This window comes from Ammospiza nelsoni, chromosome 5 (assembly GCF_027579445.1).
Source record: "Ammospiza nelsoni isolate bAmmNel1 chromosome 5, bAmmNel1.pri, whole genome shotgun sequence".
Classification (NCBI taxonomy): domain Eukaryota; kingdom Metazoa; phylum Chordata; class Aves; order Passeriformes; family Passerellidae; genus Ammospiza; species Ammospiza nelsoni.
Window position 1 is genome coordinate 51,084,024 of NC_080637.1, and position 25,464 is coordinate 51,109,487.

Here is a 25,464-nt window from a genome sequence, read left to right on the forward strand (position 1 = left end):
GTGTGCTCTCACAGCAAAAGCAGGGGACAGTGATTGAAAAGGTAATGAAACCAGGTGGATCAGCATGCTCTGCTTCCTGTTGTTCCTCATCACGTAGAGAACCAGCTTCCTCCCTTATCTGGACATAACACTGGTGTCTGCAAGCTGGATACTATGCTAGCTGCAAGACCAGCCCATGTCCTTTTGCCCAGCTCCATCTCTCAGGTTCATCAACAAAGCCTCTTCAAGCCCTTCACGGGACACCAGCCAGGAACTTTGTTTTTACAGCAGTTATTAAAGCTCAGAGACATATTCATGATTTGATGAGCCTGAGAACACTCCACCCATGTGCCAGCTGTAAGAGATGTAGTCATTGTAGGGTCATATTGTAGTCACTGTAGGGTCTTCACTGGGGGTCTTTCTGAATAGAAAATGGATCAGGCTGAAGAACACAGTGGGAAATGGTAAAATTAACATGGACTGGAGAAAGCAGAGACACAGAAGGTGCTGGGTGATGAGAACTGCTGGGAATAACCACAGTATTGATCTGTGTTTATTTCACTAGTCAAGATTGGCCCCGCATGGGAAAGTGGCAAGAAGTCTCCAACATCAGTTGCTGCTCTTAGAACAGGCTGGAGTCTTTGCCTTTTATCAGAATTTTATCTGAGTCTTAGAACTGAAAAAGTCTCAACTGTTTGACTCTGCTTGTTTGTAAATCAAAATGGTCATGCAAGAAAAGTAAGACTCTGGTCAGCAACCTGTGCAGAAAAGTTGGAATTGTTTTCTCATAGGTAAAATTAATTTTCAATAAATATGCTAATTCAAAAGATAGGTCTAAAGGGTTAGGTTTGATGCTTTTAAGCCTCATTAGGCTTCATGCCTTTGGATCAAAAGGGCCTCATAACACTTGCTAAAATTGCAAATACATCTTTCCCTTTCCCTCTCTCACCCCCCAAAGGGAATCACAGCCATTCTGACGCAGTGAGCTATCATCTAAGACTTGTGATGGTACCTTTGTCTCTCTTCCTGAGCTGCAGAGGCCTGGTGCTCCATGAAACCCCAACACAGAAGGAAGGCTGGCCAAGCAAGTGTGAGTATAACACAGAAAGCCTAAAAGAGCAGCTGTTCCCAGTGAGAAACCTGTTGTTGGAGCAAATGAGAGTACCAACACCAACTGGGTAATGCTGAATGGGAATTTATTTAGCTGAGCACTCACATCAGTATCAGTGTCCTAGGATAAGCATAACTCTGACTCCTGGTAATTCTCTGCATGGTTTTGAAGTAAGGGTCTAAGCTGAATGAGAGGACCCTCAGGACCTAAGCAGTGTAGTGTTGACTTTTGTACCCCTTAACAAGAGAAAGAATGTGGTAGATATTTAGAAAAACAACTAAGAACATAATTACAGATTTTTTAAAAGCCAAACAAATGCTCTCAGCAATCCACTGCTCTTCTAGCAGTCAAGAGAGATCTCATTAAAAAGTCAGCAAGGGCAAGATATGAGTGAGTGATTTATTGTTTAAGGCAAAAAACTAGATGCCTCGTTAAGCAAGACATTCAACTTTGCCTTTGTGGGTTGTTTTTATTTGGTCAATACATTGCCATGCCCACCAAATAAGCCCACTTGCCTTAGCAAGAGTTCTGCCTCAAGCAAGTCATATGCAAAAGTGAGAGACACCCACTCTGTTTAGCTACAAAGTCACAGAAAGGAGAAAGCTTCCTGGCAAGGAAAACACATTTCAAAAACCTAGCAGCTGAAAAGCTCGTGTCCCTCTATCAGTAAACAAACATTTCTCACAGGTGGATTTGCAGAGAACCTGCTCTTCCTTTTTCTTTTCTGAAAAACCTCCATGCAAGAGGGAGCTGAGTCTGTGTTGAGGAAAAGTCACTGTTAATCAAGAAAAATGAATGTGCCCTTCCCTGAGAATCCAAACTCCAAGAACAGGAGCTGAAGTTGTCTCTGCTGTCATAAGAACTCCTGGATCAGCTTGGTTGAGTGCTCTGTCTTTTAGAAACAGCAGCCAAAAGATGGCAAGGAATGATTTTGTCTTTTCTAGCAGCCCAAGGACAGCTTAACCTTGCAAGAAACACCTGTGTCTGAGCCAAGTCACTGTCAGGTCCAAAAAGTCAAACAGGCTGCCAAGACTGGGTTGTTTCAACCATTATAGACTTACTTACTGCTTGAGAGACCACAAGTCCATGGCATTCAGTACTGTGAATCATATGTAAGGCAAGGGATCTTCCCAGTTTGTGTTTATTTCTGGAAAGATCAGAGTGCAATGATGTGCTGGTTTGGGCTTGGATACAGTTAATTTTCTTCACTTCAGTAGCTGTTAATGGCTGTGTTTTGGATTTGTGCTGGAAACAGTGTTGATAATTCAGGGATGTTTTAGTTACTGCTGAGCAGCGCTTACACAGAGTCAAGGCCTTTCTGCTTCACCCCACCAGTGAGGAGGAGGCTGGGGGTGCACAAGAAATTGCACAAGACACAGCCAGGACAGCTGACCCCAACTGACCCAAGGGGTATTCCATGCCACATGGCATCATGCTCAGCACAGAAAGCCGAGGGAAGAGGAGGGAAGGGGAATCTTTGGAGTCATGGCATTTGTCTTCCCATGTCACCATAACACTAAGGAAAGGATGGATCCCTGCATTCCCAGGGATGGCAGAGCTCTTGCCTTCCCATGGGACATGGTGAATGCATTCCCTGGTTTGCTTTGCTTCTATGAGCAGGTTTTGCTTTCCCTATTAAACTGTCTTTTGCTTTCCCTATTAAACCTTCTTTACCTCAACCCACAAGTTTTCTCACTTTTATTCCTCCTTTTTCGATTCTTTTTCCCCTCCAGCCAAGAGGTGCTGAGTGGTACTTGCCACCTGGAATGAAACCACAAGCATTTTCATCAGCTTTTGTTCCAATACCTTTTTTTGAGCACCCCAGAGGCTCCAACACATATGAGTAATGGCTGAGTTCCTCTCTCACACAGGTGCTGTGCCTCTGCCCTACCAGCTGTGGTACTGACTACATCTTGACTTTAGCGTAGGTCCAGCTACTATGTTCCTGATGAGATGTCATAAAATTAAGAAGAACAGGGAAGTAAGTATTTTCAGCGTTACATTTTGCTTAACCAATTTCCCAGAACTGTGATATTTTTCTGCTAGTGAGATGTAATGATCTCTTACCAGAGGCTGAACTTTGCTGCTTGTTCCCTTTTCTGTTAATCTGCACTCAAAACCTGTCCTTTAAATCACCATTCTCCTGGTGTGCAATGCTTTCTGAAAGGAAAATTCATTTCCATAAATTTAAACAGTCATGAAACAAAATATTGGTTTTACACAGTGAATGCTGTCTTAAAGGCACATTGTTGTTGCTAAGCCTGATGTGTATAAAACTGTCTCCATTCAAATAGTAGCACTACAGAGTATGTAATGGCACTATTGAGTACTTCATAGTAGCACTACTAAATATGGATTCTGCTTAAACCAAACCCACACAGCTGAGGGATTAAAATTCAAGCCACACTCTGATTACATATTTTAATTTAAGTGATAATATCACTCTGCATCAATAGAAGTGAGGCAAATACACTCAAATAGAGACAGTGTAATGTAACATATATTTATCTTTTTAATCTTTGGGGGAACAAAGGAAGGGGCTGGTGGCATCTAATGAAGTGAGAGGCAGTGAAATCTCTTACTGTTTTCTTTAACCTGGACTGCAGCCTCTGTGAAGAGAGTTCTGCAGGTTTGGGCACTGCCTTCAGCAACTGAAAGGAGCAGAACTCAGGCAACTTTGGATCACATCCACCACAGTGTACACAGCTTCTTAGGAATCAGTGACAGCTGGAAGTGCATCAGAAATTTAAAAAATTAAAAGCTAAAAGATACAGTAAGGCAAGGAGTGGAATAAGAAGGGAAAGCTACTTGACAATAATTTTCAGAGCATACTGTAAAAATGAACGTTGTACACAGTGCATGGACATGAACTTGAGAACGGAGACTTTTCATCTTCACGTTTCCCAAATGGCACACATGTACACTTCTCTCTTCATGCTCTTTTCTCAGATTAAAAAAAAAAGGGAAAAAAAAAAGAAAAAAAAAGAGGTGTGTAAACTTATACTTTTAGTTTCCTCTGAACAGGCAGAAGAATTTTCCCACTTAGATGGAGAGACCTCAGTGGAGAAAGATGAGAACTGGTTGTGAATACCCATGTACTTTGTCTCTTGAAACTTCAGTCACTCATAAATAATTGCCTTTTCTTTTTTTCATGCTTGTTGAACACAGTCACACTGTGTGTGATTCCAAGCAATACTTTGTTACTCTTCTCACTTAATTTACTCCAATTAGGTCCTGGTGTCCCTAGACACCAAGGATCTGCCTATCAGATGGAGTGTTTCTGCAACAGAGCAATGCTTGGTGAACAAGAGAATAAAGTTCCCTGGGGTGGAACTGAGGCATCTCTGTTCAGCAAAGCTGTGGCAACTTGTGCTTGCCTGGAATGTGACAGGATCAGTGACAGCAAATTCACCACACTGGTCTCATGGCAGAGTCTGGCAGCCCCCTTTACCTCGTTAGCTTGCACTGAAACAGCAGCCTCACTGTGCCAGGATGTACCTGTGCTAAAAAGGCCTGACAGCTCTGGCTTGGGAAGGTTGAAAGGAAACTCCCTCTGCAGAGCCAGGCTGTGAAGTGGTGCCTTTCTTCTTAAAGGTCACCCAAAGGGAGTTAACTGGTGTGTTAATTCCCTATTTAAAGTGAAATCCAGTTAGAGCCTTTAGCAGCATCTTAGGGTAGAGGTTCGAGAAAACTCTTCAGATATAAAGAGCAAGCAGGAGAGATCAGTCTAAATCCCAGAATTTCTCCTTCTCTATTTGCTGAGCCTTAGTGAAAGCAGCTTTCATGGGTGTATATGAAAAACAGTGGGCAGATTGCCATAAATTCATAGGTAATCTCTCCAGGGCTACTGGGATGGGCTCTTCAACTAGAAATACTTCAGTAAATCCTTTCAGGAAACACAGAATCATGAGCTGACAAGACACCAAAAGGCCATCTGTAAAGCAGTCAAAAACTTCCATACCAAAGTGGGACATAACCTGACTGAATAGGTAGACAAGTCAAGCCTTTTAGCTCCAACACAGGACATGAGGATGAAGCCAAATCATTGTTTAAATACCGTGTGGGCATTGCCATATCTGTACAGGCCACCCACAGCCTCTCTTGCACACAGTGGAAGCTTTGTCAGGCACGTGATGTCACAGACTGAGATCACAGCAGCCAGGTACTCCCTGCTGGGTCTGGTCTCCACCCCCCCGAGCATGTCACCTCCCAAAAGGTGATCTGAAGTTACATGAACATTACCAACACTGCACCAGGAGTTATTCCACAGGTACCACGTGCAAAAAAGGCTGAAAGGTGTCTTCTTAAGTAGGATGGGCTCCCTTCAGGAGCAGAAAAAAGGAAAACATCTCCTTCATTTCTCATGACCAAGTAAATACTAAAATGGATAAATGCTTTTACTAGAAAAGACACATGCAGTTGAAAAGATGACAGAGCACAAGGTATCTAGACATTCTCTCAGTATGTGCCAAGAAAAACCTGATGGTTGCGGCCCAACAACAAAGAAACAGCAGGTGAGAGGTTCTGAAAGCAGAGTTTAAACCAGGAGGCAGAAAAAAACAGTCCTACATAGTAGCATTCTTCAGTGGTCCTGCTTTTATACACTCTGTCAGATAAGAGTCTCACTGCATGATTGATTAAACTCTGTGGAGAAAAGGGGATTATATTTATTAGTATCTGGTAACATTTTGAAGCAGATTAAGTTTATATAAGATGGATTCCACCTAATCAAAACAGAATCAGTTCTGCTGACATTTAAGATTAAAGACACTATGAGGCAATTTTAAAATGAAAACCAAGGAAATCATGCCAGATGTGGAAAATAAATTGTTCGGATTGATCTATTTGTGTGGTCTGAAATCACAGAAAGCCTGTGACTTAGAAAAAGGGATAGGATAGAAGGTAAGAAAAATACAGAGAAAAACAATAGCCTGGATAAGCAGAGCATATAAAACTATGCAACCAAATCAAGACAAATGTTTTGTTTTATTTTACTTTATTTGCTAGTATTAATCTAGCCCCAGAGTCTATTTTTTAGCCACTGTAAATAATTGCTTCTTGAAGTTATTTGTGAAAGCATTCACAAGAAAACAAACAGATTTAGTACTGAAACATATACAAGATGGAGTACAAGCTGAAACAATGAAAGGCACAAGTACAATAATGTTTTAAGGAAAAACTGGCAAAAGTAAGGCTAAGAAGCTGTTAAAGGATGAAATGTTTTCAGTGGACAAAGGAGCTGTTTAAAGCATCATATACAAATTTTAAAAGTGAACTTAGGCCTTTTGTAAGTCTACCCATGCTGTAAAGGTAGAGTTATTGTAGCCTTAATATTCTGAAAAAAATAAATGAGGCAAGACATGTAGAGAAAAATGACAACTTAGAATGATCTTTTGCATCTAAATTTTACTGTTTAAGAAAACATATTTACTTTCTTTACAAGCCTTGCATAACCTATACTATTACTCAATTGGTTTCTTATCATATAAATCTGCAAAGAAATTTAAACATTCAATTGATGAACAAGGAATTGAGGTAAATAATAAAAGGCATTAGCAGGCCTCAGCATCAGAGAAAAAGAAATACCAAATACCAAAGCTTTTGAGGAGTACTCAGAGAACTATCCAGGGAACCAATGACCAGTCAGGCTGGCTTTTGTACAGGATGATACAAACTATAAAGAAAAATAGAGATAGTAGAGAAAAAATGTTCTGGAGAAGTATTAGCATCTCTGTGTAAAAGAGACTTGTTTATGCCTCATAAAACTGATAGAGTTCTTGGAAGAACTCCAGAAGCAAACATGCACAGGGTTATCCAATTAATGCCTCACACCTAGATGTCTGAAGAGCTTGAAGTCCCTCAAAAATGCATTTCCAAGAAACTAAGAGATAAAAGGAAGGTTATAATGTAGATTGAAGTCCTTTAAAGACAGAAAATTAATGAGAAAAATTAATGGTTAGTTTTCATATTGGAGAAAGGATTTAAGTGTTTTTTCCAGGAAAATAATAATTATTAATTATCTGGCAGACCAACTGGTGAGAGATCTCTTACCTGAGAGATCTGAATGATTGAGAGAGAGAATGTTTCTTCTGGGGTACTCCAACCTAATGATGATGGAGAAAACACTAAGCTATTAGGTACAAATGGGATATGAGATTAGAATCATAGAACCAGAGATTCACAGAATGGTTTGGGTTGGAAGGATCCAAACCACCTGCCATGGGCAAGGACATCCTCCATTAGACCAAGCTACTGAAAGCCCTATCCATCCTGGCCTCGAAACTTCTAATGAACCTCTCTGAGCTGCCAGTTTCTTTGTCTTGTCTCTATTGTAAAAATTTCTTCCTTATGTCCAATCCAAATCTATCCTGTTTCAGTTTAAAACTGCTGCCCACTGTCCTGTCACTACAGGAATGAAACCTTGGGATTCCAATGAAGATCAACTGGGCAAGCTTCCATCCAGATTCCTGCACTTAATGCCATCCCCATCCACTTTTATTGCTTTCACTTTGATTCAGAATTGTCTCTTTTTCTCTTAAGCATTGAATATCATCAGTTTCTTCTCCTGTCTCTTTGTTTAGCTTTCCTCCCTGATTTGGGGATTTCAACGAGAATACTTTTGGCAAGTTTTCAGTCCTTTTCACTGCACCTCTTTTCATCTCAGTATACTTGGCTGTAGTCACTCAATTTCAAAATTCTCTGGGTTTCTTCAATCATATTTTATTGGATCATATCTCTCTTCCAGAGAGTTTGTTCCCCTTTCTTCCCTAATTTGGGAACACTGCAGTTACAACACCTTTCTGCTTGGCACCAGCCTCAGCCCAAGGCTGCTTGTACTGCTGCACCTAGGGTTATGGTTACACCAAATATTCCTAGATGAGAAGAAGTGCATTGAAAAGGACAGAAACTTGCCAAAATTATTCTAATTAAAATCCCCAAATCTGTGACTAAAGGAAAACAAAGAGAGAAGTCAAGGAATGCAAGGGTTGAAACTGCAGTCCACAAAATAAACTCAAAAATGTGTGTCAACAATCTGTAACTTTGAGTGCCACAGAAGGACAAACAGCTTAGAAGATTAAAAGGTACTCATCCCAAACATTTGCAATGCGCACACTGCAAGCAAGGAGCTGGAAAATTTTTTAAAAGGTAATAGGAAAAGCTGTCTAGTTGTTTCAGATAGCTTTACAACTACTTATCTAGACAAACAAATCATCCTTCAAGAATGAGAACCAAATGGTTCCCTACCAACAAGCTGAAAATTACACAACCAGCTTACAAAGGTTTTGGCCTAAATCTGGTTCATGCTGTACAAATTTGTAGAGGAGTTTGGGTTCACCCACTGAACCTCATGGCGAAACATCCATTGTGTTGTATGAGGAGTTGTTAGGGTCAGGGTTGGAACATGTGGAATCCTGGCATTCACCTGAAAGAACTTCTAAGGGGCAAAAAGAGGTATGAAGTCATAGTGTTACTTATACCCCATGTACAGAATAGGAATTTTTTCAAGGAAATTCCATCTCCATAGTGAGAACAAAGGGAGCATGTAGGGAGTGAGGAGAAGAGACAGAGTGGAGTTCTATGGGAATAAGATTGTGCATACAATGTGCTTGTAAACAAGAAACTAGGCAGGGACTGCAGGATGGGTGGGGTTTTTTTCCATTTCCCAGCAGAGGTACAAGATTCTCTGAAATTCTCCAGCTACTGTTCCTTGAGGTTTTGGAGGGCTTTCCACCACAGGTTTCTTTTTCTAGCAAACCATTCAGCCCCATTTTCCTTCCTTACATAAGAGAAAACCCCCAAGCCTACAGAAATACAGCAGTAGACCAGTTCAGCATTGACCTTAATTAGAACTACTGAGGTCACAATAAACTTCCTACCCTAGTCTCATGCAAATTCAAGTAATATGTTTCTGGTTGATGAAGATTATGATAAGGGAATAATAAAGTGATTACTTCAGAGCAAGGAAAAATGCCTGCTGTTAAAACATGGGCACAATCTTTTATGTTTGAGTATGCAGTAAGGAAAGGGTTGCAACCATCTCATAACTCGTTTTTTGACTATGTAGGAAACATTGGTGACTCATCATGCAGATACACAGGCTGAGGGGCTGAACTACTCAGTGAGAAGCCCTATAGAGAGAAGCATGTCATAATTGGCTCCTGAATCATCAGAATGAAGATTCCCCTCCTGCTTATCAGTACCTTGCACTGGGGAAGGGAGCAGCAACTTGCCTTTGCACATAACTTTGTGGCTCAAGCTAATGATCAGGAAGTTGAAGACCTGGGACTCATGACTGCTTCTAAGTCTTGAATCACCAGGCTACAGGATTGTAAAATGCTTTTCACCACCCTCACTGCATCTGGACTTCATGCAGAGGAGAATGGAAAATTCATAGGATCAGCAACAGGTGAAGTTTATAGAAGTTTTGATTCCAGTAAGAAGTGGATTCCTCTGGCAGAGAAGAGCTATGGATTATGAGCTCTGTTTCCAACGTTCATTGCATATTTAATTTAATGATACTTAGGTGGATATTGAAGTAAGTATCCCTAGAGCAGAAACTCATTGTGCTCTAAATGAATTGTTATAGCTGGAAAGCAAACCACTGCGCAGCTCCCCTATCCTGACAATGGCATGTTACTCTGCAAATTCCAGGCTCCTTTAAATGATAATATCATATCTGTGGGATCATAATAAATGTGCTTTTATCTGTAAATCCTGTCTCCAAAATGAGCCTCTGCAAATGCCCAGCCAAGTGCAGAGGAGCAGAAGGAACAGAGAGCTGTCAGAGTACTGATCACATCTTAGAGTACTGATGACAATGCAAATGGACTTTATCCAAAAGCCACTGAGCTGAATAAAACTTCTCCCACTCATTATTCTTCTTGATTATTAAACCCCAGCAATTCAAGGCCCAGCAAAGTGATGCATATCTAAGATATGAATTCAGATACAACATTTACATATGAATTTGAACAGCTCCTTTTAGGATATGCTTCAATAGAGCACAATTATACAGCCTGGAAGAAGCTAATTGTGCCACTTATAAAAGGCCAAAGAAGAAATTCTCAAAAAAAAAAATCCATTGATTACAAAAGGTCTAAGTTGCAAATCTCTCAAAGTGTTCATCACTATTCTCTATCAGAGGCTGCAACTGCCTGCTTTCTGCTGTGAAGAGCACCAAGTTCAATTTGCACACCTTTCAGATTTAAAATGGTATTTACAAGGATTAAATTGCCAAAAACCCAAATAATTTCACTGTAATTTCTGAATCAGCACAGTCCCATTAACCCAGCAGGAGGAATCAAGTGGCACAAACACAGAACTTCTTTTCTCTGTCAAGTAATAAGCAAAGTCAGGAGAAAAATGTCCTATCTCATATATTGCATAGTTGAACCTATAGAATTTTTTGAGACCTGAGCAAATGAGCTGATAGTAATTTTATTGTAAACACAATATTTTTAACATATGAAACAAAATACTCATAGGAAGAAATAATATGTTTATTGATACAGATTTTATATTTGAAAAAAGATATGTTCTTTTGGAAGCCAAGTCTACCTTCAGGTCTGAAACCAAAGCCTTTTCACTGATTGCAGAGTAGCAGTTCTGAACAAATGCTCTTACCTTGCACCACCTTCTATACAGCAAAACTGAGAAAAAGGTCACCTCTTTCTCAACTCTCATTTTTAAGAGAAAAAATAAAACCAAACTAAGAATCAATTACACTTTAGGATGAAGTATATAATGCATAAACAATCAATGAACATAAAAGAAAATCATATAGTACTTCAACAGTTAGAAGAACCACAGCAGTTACAGGCTTGTGCACCTTCCAGCATCTCTTAACTACCATTTTCTGTTATCTGCCCCACTCCCTCTCACTGAACCTTAGGAGCCTTTGGGTCTTCTTTCAGTAATATTTCTTCCTCCAAATGATTCTCTACAACTTGCTTTATGTATCCCAGTAATGTTTTCTTGTTATCCTCTGAATCCACTGTGATAGACTGGACATTAACATTAAGAAACTTTTCCTGTATTTCAACAATCTTTTTCTCATTTTTTATTTATGCTTCTATAAGTGTCTGGGGGTTTTTTTCACCTTAGGCAATACCTATTTCTTGCCATATTGGAAAGGCAAAGATACAGAATTTCCTTGGTGACTTCTAGAGCTATTTTATAAGTGCACAGAAATTAAACAAAATGGCTTTTAAGGATAGAACTTTTCTTTCCAAGTTTTTCAAGCTTGCCTTCTTCTGATAGCTTTTCAAACTGTTAAGTCTGCACTTCCTGCCACAAGCTTTGCCAAGCAATCTGATATAATTGCAAGATGATTGTGATGTATTATAGGATCATGAGGAGGATAAACTGGTCATCATGGATAAGCCAAAAATTTAAAAAACACTACACTGCAACTTTTGCGTAGTCCTTCATGCCAAATCTGTGAAGACCCCCGAGAATGACACTGAGCTACTTCAAGTTTTTTAGCATGTTGGACTTAAAGCTTGAAAATGGAACTGGTGTTTATTTGTTCCTAGGTTTGAGGGTTCATTTTCACCAGATGGTTGCAACTTCTTTCAGTTACCTGTCTCTCTGGTATTCTTTAATATTTACCCATTTAACAGATTTTTTTGATCCTCAAAGGTTGCTGCCAGGAAAAGTAATCATCTGATTTCAGGTTTTTGAAGAGCTGGATGGCCTGTATTTTTTCCCTCTTCCATACATCCTCTTCATTCTCTGTGATGGATTCATCATCACATACAGGCTGCCCAAGCGTTGTCTCGTTTTCAGAAAGTTTCATGACTTGATGGTCTTCCTGACTATTATCCATCTTCACACTGGATTTTAGGCTGTGGAAGCAATAGTCACCAACCTGGCAAAGGAAAACTGGCTCAGTGCTATCAGGGTTTAACACCACCAAGTTACCTTCTGACAAAGGCTGCTTTCTAGGAATACCATTTTCCTTCTGTAAGACAGGCAAAGAAATCTTTGTGGGCTCTGAATGTTCACAGAGACCTTCAGGCAGAGTAAGATAGTCACCAAAGGTATCCAGGTGCAATTCAGGAGATGAGGCTGGTGCTTGGCCTGAAACTGGGATCGTGACACCAGTTTTCCCTTGAGAAGACTCATGGCAAGAGTGGTCACTGGGAGGCTGGGGCTGCTGTGAGCCACAAGGTGATTCCTCAGCTGTGACAAGTGGAGGATGGGTGGAGGTGCTGGCCAATGGCAGTACCAGGCCGTCCGTGGTGATGTACTCCAAAGGGCACTGTTGAGGAGATGTGGTACAGCTGAGAGCCTTTGGAGAGTTCTGCTCCTCTGTTCCCTTGTTGGTGCATTCCCCACAGGATGGTGAGGCCTGTGAGACCTCTTCCTTGTCACTGAGGTGCCGCATCATTTCCTTCTGATCTGGGAGCATGTCCCTTGGAGGAGCTGCTTCTGGCTGCTCCTGGCTCTGTGGGGCCTGGGGAGAGTCTTCCCTTGGGAGAGTCACATACTGAAGGGAAACTGATTTATTACTGAGTCCCACAGTGTCCATTTCCAGGGTCTGGTGTATGTCAGGGTTAGAGGACACCACTGGGCTGTACAAGTATGGACCATTGAAAGCAAAGCAAGGGATTGCTGTGTGGGAAGCAATACTTGCATCAGCACTGTTTCTCCTTGAAATGGGAAAGGAATGACCAGCTCTCTGACTTGAGCAGGCAACTGGGGCATGCTCTGACTCATTTAAAGCATGGTATGAGTTCTGTAGGTCAGGTGTAACAGGGGAAACATCTGTCTTCTTAGTCTCTCCTTCAAGGCACTCAGCCAAAGTCTTTGCCGGCCTGAATGTGGGAAAGTTAAAAGTTGTTCATGAGAGAGATTATTGTTTTAAACACAAAACATAAGCCAATCTTAGTTGAAAACACACATAGCTACACACAGGCTTAGGAAAAAAAATTCATGCAGATGCAGCTACCCCTGTAATAAAAAATTGAATCTCCTCCTCAAAAGCAACTTGCATAGGATTTTTAGTGACAGAACATTTGATTATATTCTGCCATGATGCAGTGAGGTCTTAGAGACCATCCACAGTGTCACCATCATGTGCTGTTTACTCACTTGTCCAAAACTTGAAGGAAGCTAGCCTGCTCCATCTTCTCTGAAAGGTTGTATTTGTTGAAGTCCAGCTGGTTGCTTGTTGGCCAACTCCCCAAATGTCCTTTCTGAAAATGAAAAAGCAGACATGACCAAAGAGCAGTATCTTACTGGCAGTAGAAACAGGAATTGTACATTCCCCATGGATGAAGAAAACAAATAGAAGAGCCTATAGCACCTGGTAACAGGGATACAACTTCACTAATACAACTCAAAGGTATGTTGTCCTCTCCAGAAGATGGTTTCTTCAAACCCGTGTTGCCTTATCACTGACCTGACTACAAGTACTCAGTGAGCCAGCTAGGAAAGATGCCCTCCTAGACTTGTTATTTGTGAATGGAGGACCTAAGGGATTTGATAGTAGGTAGTTGTCTTGGCCAAAGTGATCATAAAATGATTGAGTTTAACATTTTCAGAGTAAAGGGAAAAAAACAAAAAGGAGCAGTAGAGTTACTACTCTGGTCTTCAAGAGAGCAAACTTCAAGCTGCTGAAGGAGCTACTTGGCAGCGTACCCTAGGAACCTGCTTTTGAGAGTTAGTGAGCCATAAGTGCTGGGCAGGTTTTAAGAACCCCCTTTTAAAAGCAAGGCACAGGAAATTTTAAAGTACTGAAAATTTTTCTACATTGATTTTAAATCACAGTTGTATTGACAAGCACAGCACAAAAAGATCTGCTAAATATAAGAGCACTGTTATGTTGAGTAGGACCAGAACTTCTAAAAACAAGTAATAGATAAATGAATGTATCTGTTAATTGTGGACTAGAAAACAAAAAGAGCTCTTAAGATTATTGGAAGTCCTGAAAAAGAAAGAGAAATAATTAATCCTTCAAAGTACAGTTCCCTCTTACCCCCAGATAGCCCTGGATCAGGAGACTCTTGCTGGGGTTTGGAATCTTTTCTTCCCACATTTTCTTCTTCCTGCAGCAAGAACAGCTTTCAAGATTTGCTTCTCAATTTGCTGCTACCAGAAAAGGCTACACCACACAGAGCATGCTGCTCAGCACAGCAGGGCACAGCCAAGGCAACGCTGCAGCCCCACCCAGCTCTCTTCCCTGCACAGCCATGCTCAAGGCTGCCCAGCAAGGCCCATCTCCACACAGACCTCTCTCCAGGGGGACAAGAAGTGCCTCAGACTTCATGCCACCCACATGGGCTGTTAAGTCTCCCTGATGCAATGCAAACCTACCTGAGGAAATACTTATAGCTGCAATAAGCAACTATCAGCAAAGTGATGATGAGAGCTGGGAGCATCACTGGGAGAACCACAGGTGGCAGAACTGAAACAGAGAAAAGAGAAAATCTATCCACCTGCAGAATGACTATTTCCTGCAACAGGTTTTTCATTCTGGCCACTATTCAGGGAATTTGATATGTGGAGGAACAGGATCATAGGGCCTTCAAACTGTTGGAATATCTTCCAAAGTGGAATAGGCCAAATGTGCCCTGAACAGCACACTGACCAAAGGAGTTGATTGTTTCCTTTACTGATTCACTTCTTAGCTTCTACTAACATCAGAATTAAACATTTTAAGCTAATGAAATGACGGTTATGAACCTAACTCCACTATGAACAACAGGCATGGTTTCAGACATCTTAAGCCTGCCTGACTGCACAGTTCTGAGGAAATGGGGTCTCAGAGATTTTCTGAGAGCTCCCCCTGCCAACAGCCACAACAGCACACTATTTTCTTCCTGAATACGTGTATCAAAATTTGCTCACAGTATAATCACTACAACCTTCCTCAGGACAAATCATGCAAGATCATATTACTTTGGGCAAAAGATTGTATGAAGGCAGACATTCTGCCTCCAAGTCCATAAACCACAAAAATATGTAAAGATTTTATCTCCAGCAGATTCTATTGTGTGTTTTACACAACCTTATAGTCACTCCGCAAATATATAAAGCTGATGTCTTATCTTCTATCTTCTTAAAGTATCAGGCTCTTTAGTCACTGACAGCAGAATGGATTACTGGAATCAGAAAATAATGATAATCTTTTGGGCAGGATGTTTTTGATTCATTCTCCACATGGAAAACTTTATGTTTAGTTGTCACAGACATCTTTTCATAAAAATCCTTTCTTTAGGATTTTTCCCTCTTCTGGGAAGCTGAGGCCCCAGAAGAAGAATGTAAACAATGGTTATCTGCTGCTGTGGAATGCAACAGGTGCACCTGTGATTGGCCCATGTTGCTTGTGTACAATTAAGGGCAAATCAGAGACTGAGCTTTCTCTGGGACAGAATCAGAGAGAGCTCCCTTGTTTATTGATTCCTTTTCTATTCTTAGCTTAGCAGCTTCTGAACTTTTGTCTCTATTCCTTTTAGTATAGTCTTAATGTATTATATATCATAAAATAATAAATCCAGCCTTCTGATCATGAGATCAAGATTCTCGTCTCTCTCTTCACCCTGAAAAACCATTGCAAGCCCGGTAACAGTTAGTTATACTCATCTTATGAAGGCAATCAAGAAAGAAGCTTAAAAGGTCATTCACTTCCTTCCCTAGCATTGTTGATGTACTGCAAGGATGCAGGCAGGGTAGCTGCCTTGGTAAGTGGCTCCAACTAGGCCATGGCTGCACCTCACTCCAACCCTAGCTGAGACAATGTGTTATACTAAAGAGCCATTCCAGCCATTAGCAGTCCACCAAAACCTGACAGAAGCATGGAAAGTACCATTCTCAGTCTTCCAGGTGAACTCCTCACTCCATTCACTCCAAGGTCCCTCATAGTCTGGAGATTTATTCACCCTTGCACGCATTTTCCCCCTATATTCTGTAGATGCTGCCAGCATCTGCAGGGTGAAGATGAAGGGAGGTTCATCATTGCTGATATTTAACACCTGGAAAGTCTGGGGAGAGGGAAGAAGCACAAATGACAGAGGTGAGAAGAACTGTCTTTCCATTTGACCAGCGAAGAAATATCCATGACTCCTGCACTTTGTAAGTTACCTTTTCATATTGGTTGTTTTCCCAGTACTTGACTTGGTATCTCTGTGGTATGAAGTTGTACTTCAAATTGTGTTTTTTCCAGCTTAGTTCATACTCTTGGTTCCCTGTTGCTGTTACTGACACATTTGCAGGCGGCAGCACCTGGACTGAAACACACTGAATGTCTCAGAGCGCTTACCAACCTACTGGTCTCTTTCCACATTGTGAATCATTTCCTGGGACTGAAAACAAGGTTGTTTTGTGCAATGTAAAATGGCTCAGCTTTTTAACACTTCTTAACTCTCTGCATCTTCATTTTCTAGTCAAATACAACAATATTAATGGTATACAAGAGTATTAAATAACAGAAAATCCATACCCATGAATACTGAGAGTGCTCCCTGTGTACAGAAAAGCAGCAAAGCAATAGTTGAAATATCTGTACTTGTCCACCACATTTCCAGAAATTTTCAATTTTTTGGAGCTACCTCCTGATATTTTCATCCACTAGGAGCTGCCCTAGTTTTAGAGTTTGAGAAGTCACCCAAATAGCTTCAGATACGTGTGGGGCAGAGATAGCCTACCTGGTACACCTCACTGGGAAATGGATTCCTACCTCATCCAGGGTTCCAGCAGCCATTGCACAAACCCACAAGAGCTCACTGACTTCTTGAGAAATCACATAGTGACACACTCCTACTCACTACAGACACCTCTCACCACAGTCCCCTGTCACCTGGGACACTCATGAATGTGAATCACAGAGAAGTCAGCAGGATGGCAAATGCTCACTGAGAAGCTCCAGGTCACAACCTGGACTTCTGCACAACAGTTTCCATCACTGTCACCTTCCTCAGAGTAGCAAGTGCCACTGAGGAACTCCACACCTACACTCCAGAGCTCTGACCTAATACAGTCCCTTTCTTCATAAGTGATTGTTTCTTCCACTTCCCACTCACTTTTCCTCAACACCATTGTCCTCAGCCCCACTTGGTCAGACAGGCATCTCTCCAAGAAACAAGAAGGAGAAGCAGGAAACAACACAGGAACTCACTGTTTTTGTGCGCTTCAATCATCTTTTCCTCTGTCTTGGCCCGGACAGATACATGGTACAGGCTCTGGCTGCTAGAATTGCTAACAGGGATCTCACAGTTCTGGACCACATATAGGGTGTTGGGCAAAGTGTTCTCATGCACAGGAGAGCACTCCTCTTCTCTGAGGAGAAGAAAGAGGATGAATGGGAATCAGGGGAGTCGGACAGGCAGAAGCCCCATGGGAGAGGCACAGATACACAGACATGGACAGAGCACATACTGTGATTCTGGGGTGGCCCTGAAGAACAAGCCAAAGAGGACAGAGGTGGTGATCACTTTCTTCACTTCCCAACTGCACGTCAGACGATCTCCACCATTGAAGAGGCAGCGAAGGTTCCTGGGCTGAAGGCCACCTTCAGAGAACACAAGTGCAAGGTTAGTGACAGGAAAGTTCTGGCTTCTCAGTTTCCAGTCCCATTCCCTCCCATGCTACCTTCAGGGGTATTCCATGACACCTCCGTGCTCCACTCGCTGTACTGCCCAGAGAAGCTGCTGGCCTGCCCTGGTCTGGCTCGCACACGGGCAATGTAGCTGCTCCCTGGGACAAGGTCCTCAGGCCTGAGACTGCACTGGGTGGTGCTGGAGAGCAAGAGTGAGGCAGCTTCCTGTTGTTGGGAGAGAGGAAGGGATGGAGGAAATTGGGACATTGGGGAGGGAGAGGTACAGGGAAGACAGGGAAAGAGTGAGAGGAGGAGTGGACTGCCAGGCTGCATCTCAAACAGTCCCACAAGTGCGATGGTCCATGCACATGCTGCCATGCACTGTCTCCTCACTGCCACACAAGAGGGCTCCAGTGTGTGCTGCAGCACAGCTCAAGACAGGTGAGGCATGGCTACTGTCAGGCACAATCTCCCCCCACAACAAGTAGCAAACTCCTGCAGCTTGCAAAGTCCAGACTGTCTTCAGCTCCAGCTACACATGTTCATAGCACTGCTCAGTGCAGAATTATGTGGGAATCTGGCCAAGATAATTCCCTTAAAATCTAAAGATCAGTCTGACAGGTACAGAGCAGACACATGTGCAGATCTAGGGAAATGATAGGGCAAAGGATATGGACTCCTAAAAACTTAAACAAAAAAAAAAAAAAAGAGAGAGAAAAACCCAAAACATATCTGTCTCAAAGGGGGAGGAACTTCAAATGTATTTTGCTGTTTTCCCCATTTGAACCTACAGCCTCCTGTTTGAACATGATTTAATTTAGTTTAAGAGGGATTCAAATCCAACTCAAATCCAAGTACAATGGTTGGGTGTTTCTTTGAGTGGAGAAGATATCTTTGCATTCAGTTCAGGAAAAATGGCATTTCACAGGACAAGTCACTTGCTAACAGAAAGAGAGCCCCTTCCACCTGACCCAAAACAACACTTGTATCTGTTCACATTCACTGAAGAATGGAAAGACCATTCATTTGCACAACTTTTTCCACAGACTTTGAACTGCCCAAATTGGTGCAGCCCAAATCAGGACAGCTCAGGTCCTCTGCTCTTACCTCCCAGGACTCCCACTGCCGCTTGTAAGTGACTTCATAGTCCAGTGCACTGCCCAGCCCCTGGCTTCCATCGGCTATTTCCCAGGTCAGCAAGAAGTCCCCTGATGTCATTGGGCTGACTGAGAGGTTTTGAGGTGGGAGGGGCCGAACTGGAAGGTGAAGGTACAATGCATGAGAGGAGATAATGAGGAAATGACACAAAGAGGGGAAGAAAACATCTAGGTAAGCTTCCCCATTTCCAGAGTATCTTATCCCTGACAGACCAGGTACCTCCTGCTTTACTAGCTCCTGAGATGATACCACATCCAGCTGCTCTCACAAACTTGCTGCCTTCTCTCCCTACCCGACCCTCGCAATGTGGAGCTCTTTGGCAGTTTTCACAATTCCAGATGAACAGCAAATAAAGTACATTGGGAAACAAGAATTTGGTATTTTAAGCCTTACCGTTTTGGAAAAGATCAACATGCAGTTCTGTTTGATTAATTTCTGTTCCGTTTTTAGGCCTGAAGCCATAAGTATCCTTTATCCCTATTCCTAAATAGTCTGTAGTCCTGCGGCAGACCCAGTGCACAAACACGTCTGGAGCTTCATGCAAGTCATTTTCTGTCTGGCGTTCACAAGACATGTTCTTGTTCTTCCTGTGTACAGAGAAAGTGATCTATAAGGATCTGATCCAAAAACCTCTAGTTAGTACAAAATTAAAACCTGAAACCAATTTCAACCCATCCTGTTGTTATAATTCACGAAGGCACTTATATCCTCTTCTCATTGTTCCTAATAGTCCTGGTTTGCATCAGTTAATATGAGAAACATTTTTTACACTAGAATTTTGCTCCCCATTTCAAAGTCTTGCAGCAGAATGTTACAGTACCAGTTAATTTTTGTTACTTTTTAGCCTAGCTCTATGTAATCTCATATTTTTAGGTGAGAAACAGTATGATAAAAATTTACGTCATGTAAATATACCTTTAACTCAGAGTTAAAGGCCATAAAATTTCTGATGATCCTAAGCTGCTTTAAGACTTTCATTTTGCAGTACCAGAAAAACACTTAGAAAAAGACTCTCAACCAAAATGTACTTCTGTATCCTTAGTGGTTCTGTTCTGCCAAGGGACCTTAAGTATTCATTAAAGATTTCATCCACAATGTTAATCCTCCTTTCAGATGGCCTTTCTCCAGGCCAAGCAGCATCATGAAAATTAGAAACATTTTTTTAAACTAGGCATGAGAGGATAATCTTTGTGTGGTTGCAGTAGCCTTAGCTGCTGGAGAGATGTGTTGCTTCTTTATGCACCCTGTGGAATTTTGTTTGTGCTTATGGCTTCATGCCCAGTATATTATCTTGTTCCAGCTCAGATTAGAAATATTAAGTTGTGAATATTTAAGGCCAAATAGTCTCTTCCAGGACAGGATGGAGTCTTCTAGCCAACTATATGTCAGCAAGCATTATTCAGCACTATTGCTATTTTTATAAGTTGGGTATTAGCAAGGAAACCAGGGACATTGCTGAAGTATGGATTGGACACTGCAGTGTGTGTGTAGCCTTAAGTAAAAGAGTCAGTCCAAAGGGTGTGAAGCTGTGAAGTTATTTCTATCTACTCACCAGCATTACCTTACAGTTTGGGGTTTAGTCAACTATTCTTCACCTATGAGCTGATCTTGTTTAATTGTTGGCCATTTTGATTTCAGCTGTGTGACTGTCCATGCTTAACACCTGCTTGTCTGATTCCTTCACCTCAGTTATATTTCATGATCCACACACTTCATCATGTAACAATGTTTCAGATAATCCTCCAAAAGTCCAAGAAACTTTATAGTAGTATTTACCCTCAAGGTCCTGTTCCAAAGTTCTTTCACTGTTTTCATCTACTTTTAGGTCTATTAAATTCCTACTTGTTTGCAATAAAATCAAGAGTTCTTAATTTTTTCTTTTCTTCCTGTATCTCCAGACTCTAAATAATTTTCTTCTCAACTATCCATCTTTGCCTTCCTCTCTCCCTTAACTATTCCTTCATTTCCATCCTTTCTTATCCTCACCAACAATCCAGTCTGGTGATTTGGTTCCCTTTTGAAAAGGAAACAAATGTGACAGAGAGATACTGTCATAAACACACCAGTATCTCTTGGAGAAAAACTGATGGCAGGGATAGAGAACTTACCAGCTCCCTATCTCATAAATATACAGTCTACACATATTTCTCAAAAGTTATCAAAACCACATTCTCGATGCTCCTAAATGAGCAAAAGGACAGGGGGAATATCTCCTCCCTTTAGGGTTATAAACAATACTCACACTTGTTCTGATACCTCCTTCTCCCCTAATGCTGATTATTAGCAGCCTATATGCCCCATCTTATTTCATATCTATGATCCTACAACAAAATTATGGAAAATAATTGTAAAGGTGATAAAAATATCTCCACTGGCATAGCTTACTCATTCCTCTCTTCTAGATGAGGCTCAGAAGCAGGTATAACTTTTGCTTAATTAAAAAAGAGTGTGGATGTGCTTTCTAAAAACTTGACTGCATGTCCCCAGGATTCCAAGTTATGGCAATTTTCCATTTGGACTTTTCTCTAGCTCAGCACATTTCAGGTACTTACATGTCAATATTATCTCTTTGGTAAAGAATCATAGGAATGAGGTCATGAGCCTCTGAATGCTCCATCCATGTGCAAGTCACCTGTGAGTTGTAGTCACTGTAGCACTTCAAGCTTTTCATTGGGATACTCTCTGGGAAAGGAATTCAGACAAAGAAAAGATGCAGTGATTAAAAATGTAAATGGTGAGAGATGAGATACAGAATGCATGAGGCTCTGATAACAAAAGTCTCCTCTTTGCACCAGAAAATCCTAGACTCAGAAATGTTTGGGTTGGAAGGCACCTTAAACCTCATGTAGTTCCAGCCCTCCTGCCATGGGCAGGGATACCTTCCACTGCACCACTTTGCTCAGAGCGCCTTTCAATCTGGCCCTGAACATCTCAGGGATGGGACATGACTCCATGAATGTATGTGCAGAGTTGGGACCACTCTGCACATCTCCACAACACACAAGTATCCAAACCAGGCTACAGCTAACAACAATTTAGTGAAATCTTTGTGCCTGCAAGGCATACAGTTCTAGCCAAGGTATCACTTTTCAAACACTGAGTATATCCAAGGATTAGTAGATACCATGGTCAGCAGACATATAGTGATCATTTCCTACTTATGTGTTGCTGTGTGAACTTTTTTGCTACTAACTTCCCAGGAAAGTTTGTAATGCTAGAAAGGTCTATTTAAAGGTGAGATGCTCTGGGAATAGCCTTGCTATGACTCAGAAGAATGTCCAAACTAATTTGTTGGAACTAGATTTATGATCCAGAGATGGCCAGACCTCTCATCAAGGATATTTTTTTTAAGTTCACAACTGTGAAGCAGAAAAATACAGACTGCCTCTGTCACAGATACTATGAAGCAAGCTGCTTTCTTATCCTTCCTTATTTTCCCTGAAGACAATATCCATGCTGCACTATTGGGCTATTGCACCTTCAGGTGACAAAGGTGCATACATGAGTGTGCTCTCCCAAATAATATTTCTTGATGAGAGCTATAATCAGCTCGCTTGAGGGGCTTTTTACAGGCAAAAACCCATCAGAACAGAATGCTCTTAGGAAGCATAAGAGGGACCTTACTTTGATCTTCTACTGAAAACCAGTACAAAGTTCTACTGCTTTCCTTGTGCAACCAGAAAATGGAGCATCCCACATAGAAAAGGATGTGGAAGTGTCAGTGTGGGGGTAAGGCTCAGAATGCCAAGAACCCAGTCTGACCTACACTTCAGAGACCTCAAAGGAAGATATCCTGTAATTAATGCTGGGCCAGACAGCACAATTCCTCCAGCTACTGCAGACATGAGCATCTGCATTAGAAAAGGTAGATGTCCATGGAGCACAACTCCTGATAACACTCTTTTTCTGCTGTCTCTATGATGGCTATAGGCCTAGTCTTGTGGCAGGTATGGTGTACTTCCTATTCCCAGCTCTGTGAGATCAAATTTGGAGGCAGGAGAGGACAGAGTGTGGGAGGAAAAAGAAAAAAAAAGGAAGAAAGGAAAAAAGGAAAAAAGGAGAGGAGAGAGAAGAGAAGAGAAGAGAAGAGAAGAGAAGAGAAGAGAAGAGAAGAGAAGAGAAGAGAAGAGAAGAGAAGAGAAGAGAAGAGAAGAGAAGAGAAGAAATAAGTTCTCATCGTGTAAGAAAGGAAACACAAGCAATGTATATGGCAGATGGTCTCTTTATCTGTCAGCTATTCCAGAAGAAGAAAATCAGGTCATCTGGATTTTGCTCTTGGTAACCCCCACCACACTGTCTTGTGTCTGGCCACATGTCTCTACTCCTGTGCACCATCTGAATTATGCATTCATTTGCAGTCCTTCATTTTCCTATGTTTTCACTAATTATCAGGGTCTATCCCTCCTTCCATTCACTTATTATCCAATCAGCTTGTTCATCTCATCCATTTATATAGTATTTCAACTGTCCATACCACCAACATACAACTCATTTGGCTGCACGTGCACCTGCTACATGCTGGCTTTGATCAGGATGTCTGCTCTCTTACAGCTTAGAAAACAGGAGAAGAAAGCAGAAAAGGAGGAAGAGCATTAGCTGAAAGAAGGAGACATTTTAAAAGAAAGGCAATAATGGAAGGATGAAAGAGAATATAAATTTGAATCTCACCTTGAATGGCTTGAACATGGAAGACCAAATACAGATACAGCAGCAGGATGAAAATCTCTTTTATGTCCATATTGTCCTTGGCACACAGGCTTGATACTAACTCAGAATTTCAGAGTTTTCATTGCCCACTGGCCACTCTCTTGCCCTGCTTACTGTGGAGCTGTTTGTTTCTGTTTCACACAAAGAGAAGTAAAACTGAATAAGGGAACTTCTTTAAGATCATGTTGAAGTGACATTCAGGAAGAACTTCTACCAGGCATTTCTTGTAGGACAAAATTCACGTCCTCACTGTGTGTTGTTGCAATGCAAGCAGAGAATGAAGTAAATGTACATTTCCAAGGAAGTGCAGGGATTTGGTCAGCTGAGCAGCAACAAGACAAAAATCCCGACTTGTGATGAGAACTCATCCTTAAAATTAATTTCATTGTTCTGCTCTTTATGCTTAAAGCCTTCCTAAGGAACCACAACAGTGGCTAATTTCCTTAAAAATATGATCTCAATGACACAGTTCCTAGGAGCTATAGTGGATGGATTTCCATATTCATTCACTTTGAGAATTTCCTTGAACTTTTCTCAGTGCCCCACAAACAAGTTGCAAATTGTAGACAAACTACCAAAGAAATTAATTTATTTTTTTCCTGGTGATTGTAGAGACTAAAAGTAGATTGAGCAATTCTAGGACCATGGACCACACTGTGAATTTAAGTAATTCTGGTCATCTCTCATCACTCTCTCAAAATCATAATACACACCGACTTAAGTACGTTACAGATCTGAGACTTTTTCTACTTTAGGGGAGCATGAAAAACCACTTTTCAATTCCTATTGACTTTCAGATTCCCAAAAGCCACCTCCTTGGACTGGAAACAGCTGGCTGAGCCATTGAATAATCCTTACAGCTAAGGAATCCCCCAGTAACTCACAGGTCCTTGTATGAGCACAGCCTCTATCATTATGCTTCCCCCAGAAAGGAAGCCATTCCCTTACCTGAATCCAGGGGTGTCTGTGAAGCAGATGATTCAACCTGATGGGGCACTCTCCCTGTCCAGCACCACCCCCCAGCACCAGAATCCTCTGATGCAGATATCAGCAAATCCACACTTGCCTAGAACTGGAGACAGAAGTATAAACCAACCACAGGATTTTCTTGGCAAGTAAGTCTTCAAATAACTACTACATCTTTTATGAACCTCAAATGCCACTTTCAGAGAAGCTGACACCCCCCCTTTCAAGGAAAGTCTGTGCAATTGCACAAAATAGGAAGTCTGTACTTCCTATTTTAGCCCCCAAAGCACGCACTTAGATGGGACTGTTGGGTTAACTGGGAAGGGAGGGAAAGGAAGTTTGTCATTGCCAATCTATGTGTTAGTAATTACCAGATCATGAGACTTTTATATTTTAAGAAAGATACAGGACTGACTGCAGCAGATGTGAGAGAGATGAAGAAAGAATTTTCTGTTTTTCACTCCAGTGCTGTTTCACTCCAGTGCTTTGCTCTAGAATAGACAATCTTCATGGCAGGGATCTCTCTGGACTCTTGTTTGTACATCTGTATTGGGGGAGAGTGAACTACCCTTATCTCTGTAACTCTTTAGTAATATTTCTAAGTCTTACCCATTTCAACAACAATTAACCATAAATTATAAGTACTGTAGTACAAAAAGAAAACAAAAGAAAACTGGTGAGAGTAGTTGATCTGAAGTTATCCTACATCCAAGGCAGCCTGATCTTTTAATCCAACCATAAAACAGCCCAGTAGCCTTCAGAAATAAACCTTAGGAAAGTTAGGCAGCCATAAGGGAGAGACATGCTCATGTTTGTGTTCTCAGGGATAAACTATGGGGGCTTATATGAGTTCCCAGACACAGAATATAACTGGCAGAGTCTGTCTATCCTGCACTGTTACTCCTCCTCTCAATCCCCATGGTACTGACCACAGGTAGCACAGTTATTCTCTCATCAGAACTGCATCAATAAACAAGCAAAAAAAAAAACCAAAGAAAACCCC

The 25,464-nt window shown here is 41.4% G+C and overlaps 2 protein-coding genes across 4 annotated transcripts in view; both read right to left on the reverse strand.

Moving 5' to 3' along the window:
• Nucleotides 1-10,514: 10,514 nt before the first annotated feature.
• Nucleotides 10,515-24,782, reverse strand: CSF2RB (colony stimulating factor 2 receptor subunit beta). The gene is made up of 14 exons (XM_059473180.1): nucleotides 24,444-24,782; nucleotides 23,457-23,626; nucleotides 21,341-21,470; nucleotides 19,182-19,375; nucleotides 18,738-18,886; nucleotides 17,684-17,855; nucleotides 17,471-17,603; nucleotides 17,211-17,371; nucleotides 16,178-16,323; nucleotides 15,903-16,077; nucleotides 14,411-14,501; nucleotides 14,073-14,142; nucleotides 13,187-13,290; nucleotides 10,515-12,909 (listed from the first exon to the last, which is right to left on the reverse strand). Exons 2-14 carry the CDS (start codon nucleotides 23,524-23,526, stop codon nucleotides 11,706-11,708), a joined length of 2,799 nt encoding a protein of 932 aa, XP_059329163.1. The 5' UTR covers nucleotides 23,527-23,626; nucleotides 24,444-24,782; the 3' UTR covers nucleotides 10,515-11,705.
• The window catches only part of NCF4 (neutrophil cytosolic factor 4), a 37,003-nt gene continuing 36,311 nt past the window's right edge, over nucleotides 24,773-25,464 (reverse strand). For all 3 annotated transcript variants that reach the window (XM_059473181.1, XM_059473182.1, XM_059473184.1), the window contains one exon: nucleotides 24,773-25,005. In XM_059473181.1, coding sequence (XP_059329164.1) covers nucleotides 24,969-25,005 — 37 coding nt within the window. In that variant the 3' untranslated portion in view covers nucleotides 24,773-24,968. The remainder of the gene's footprint in view (nucleotides 25,006-25,464) is intronic.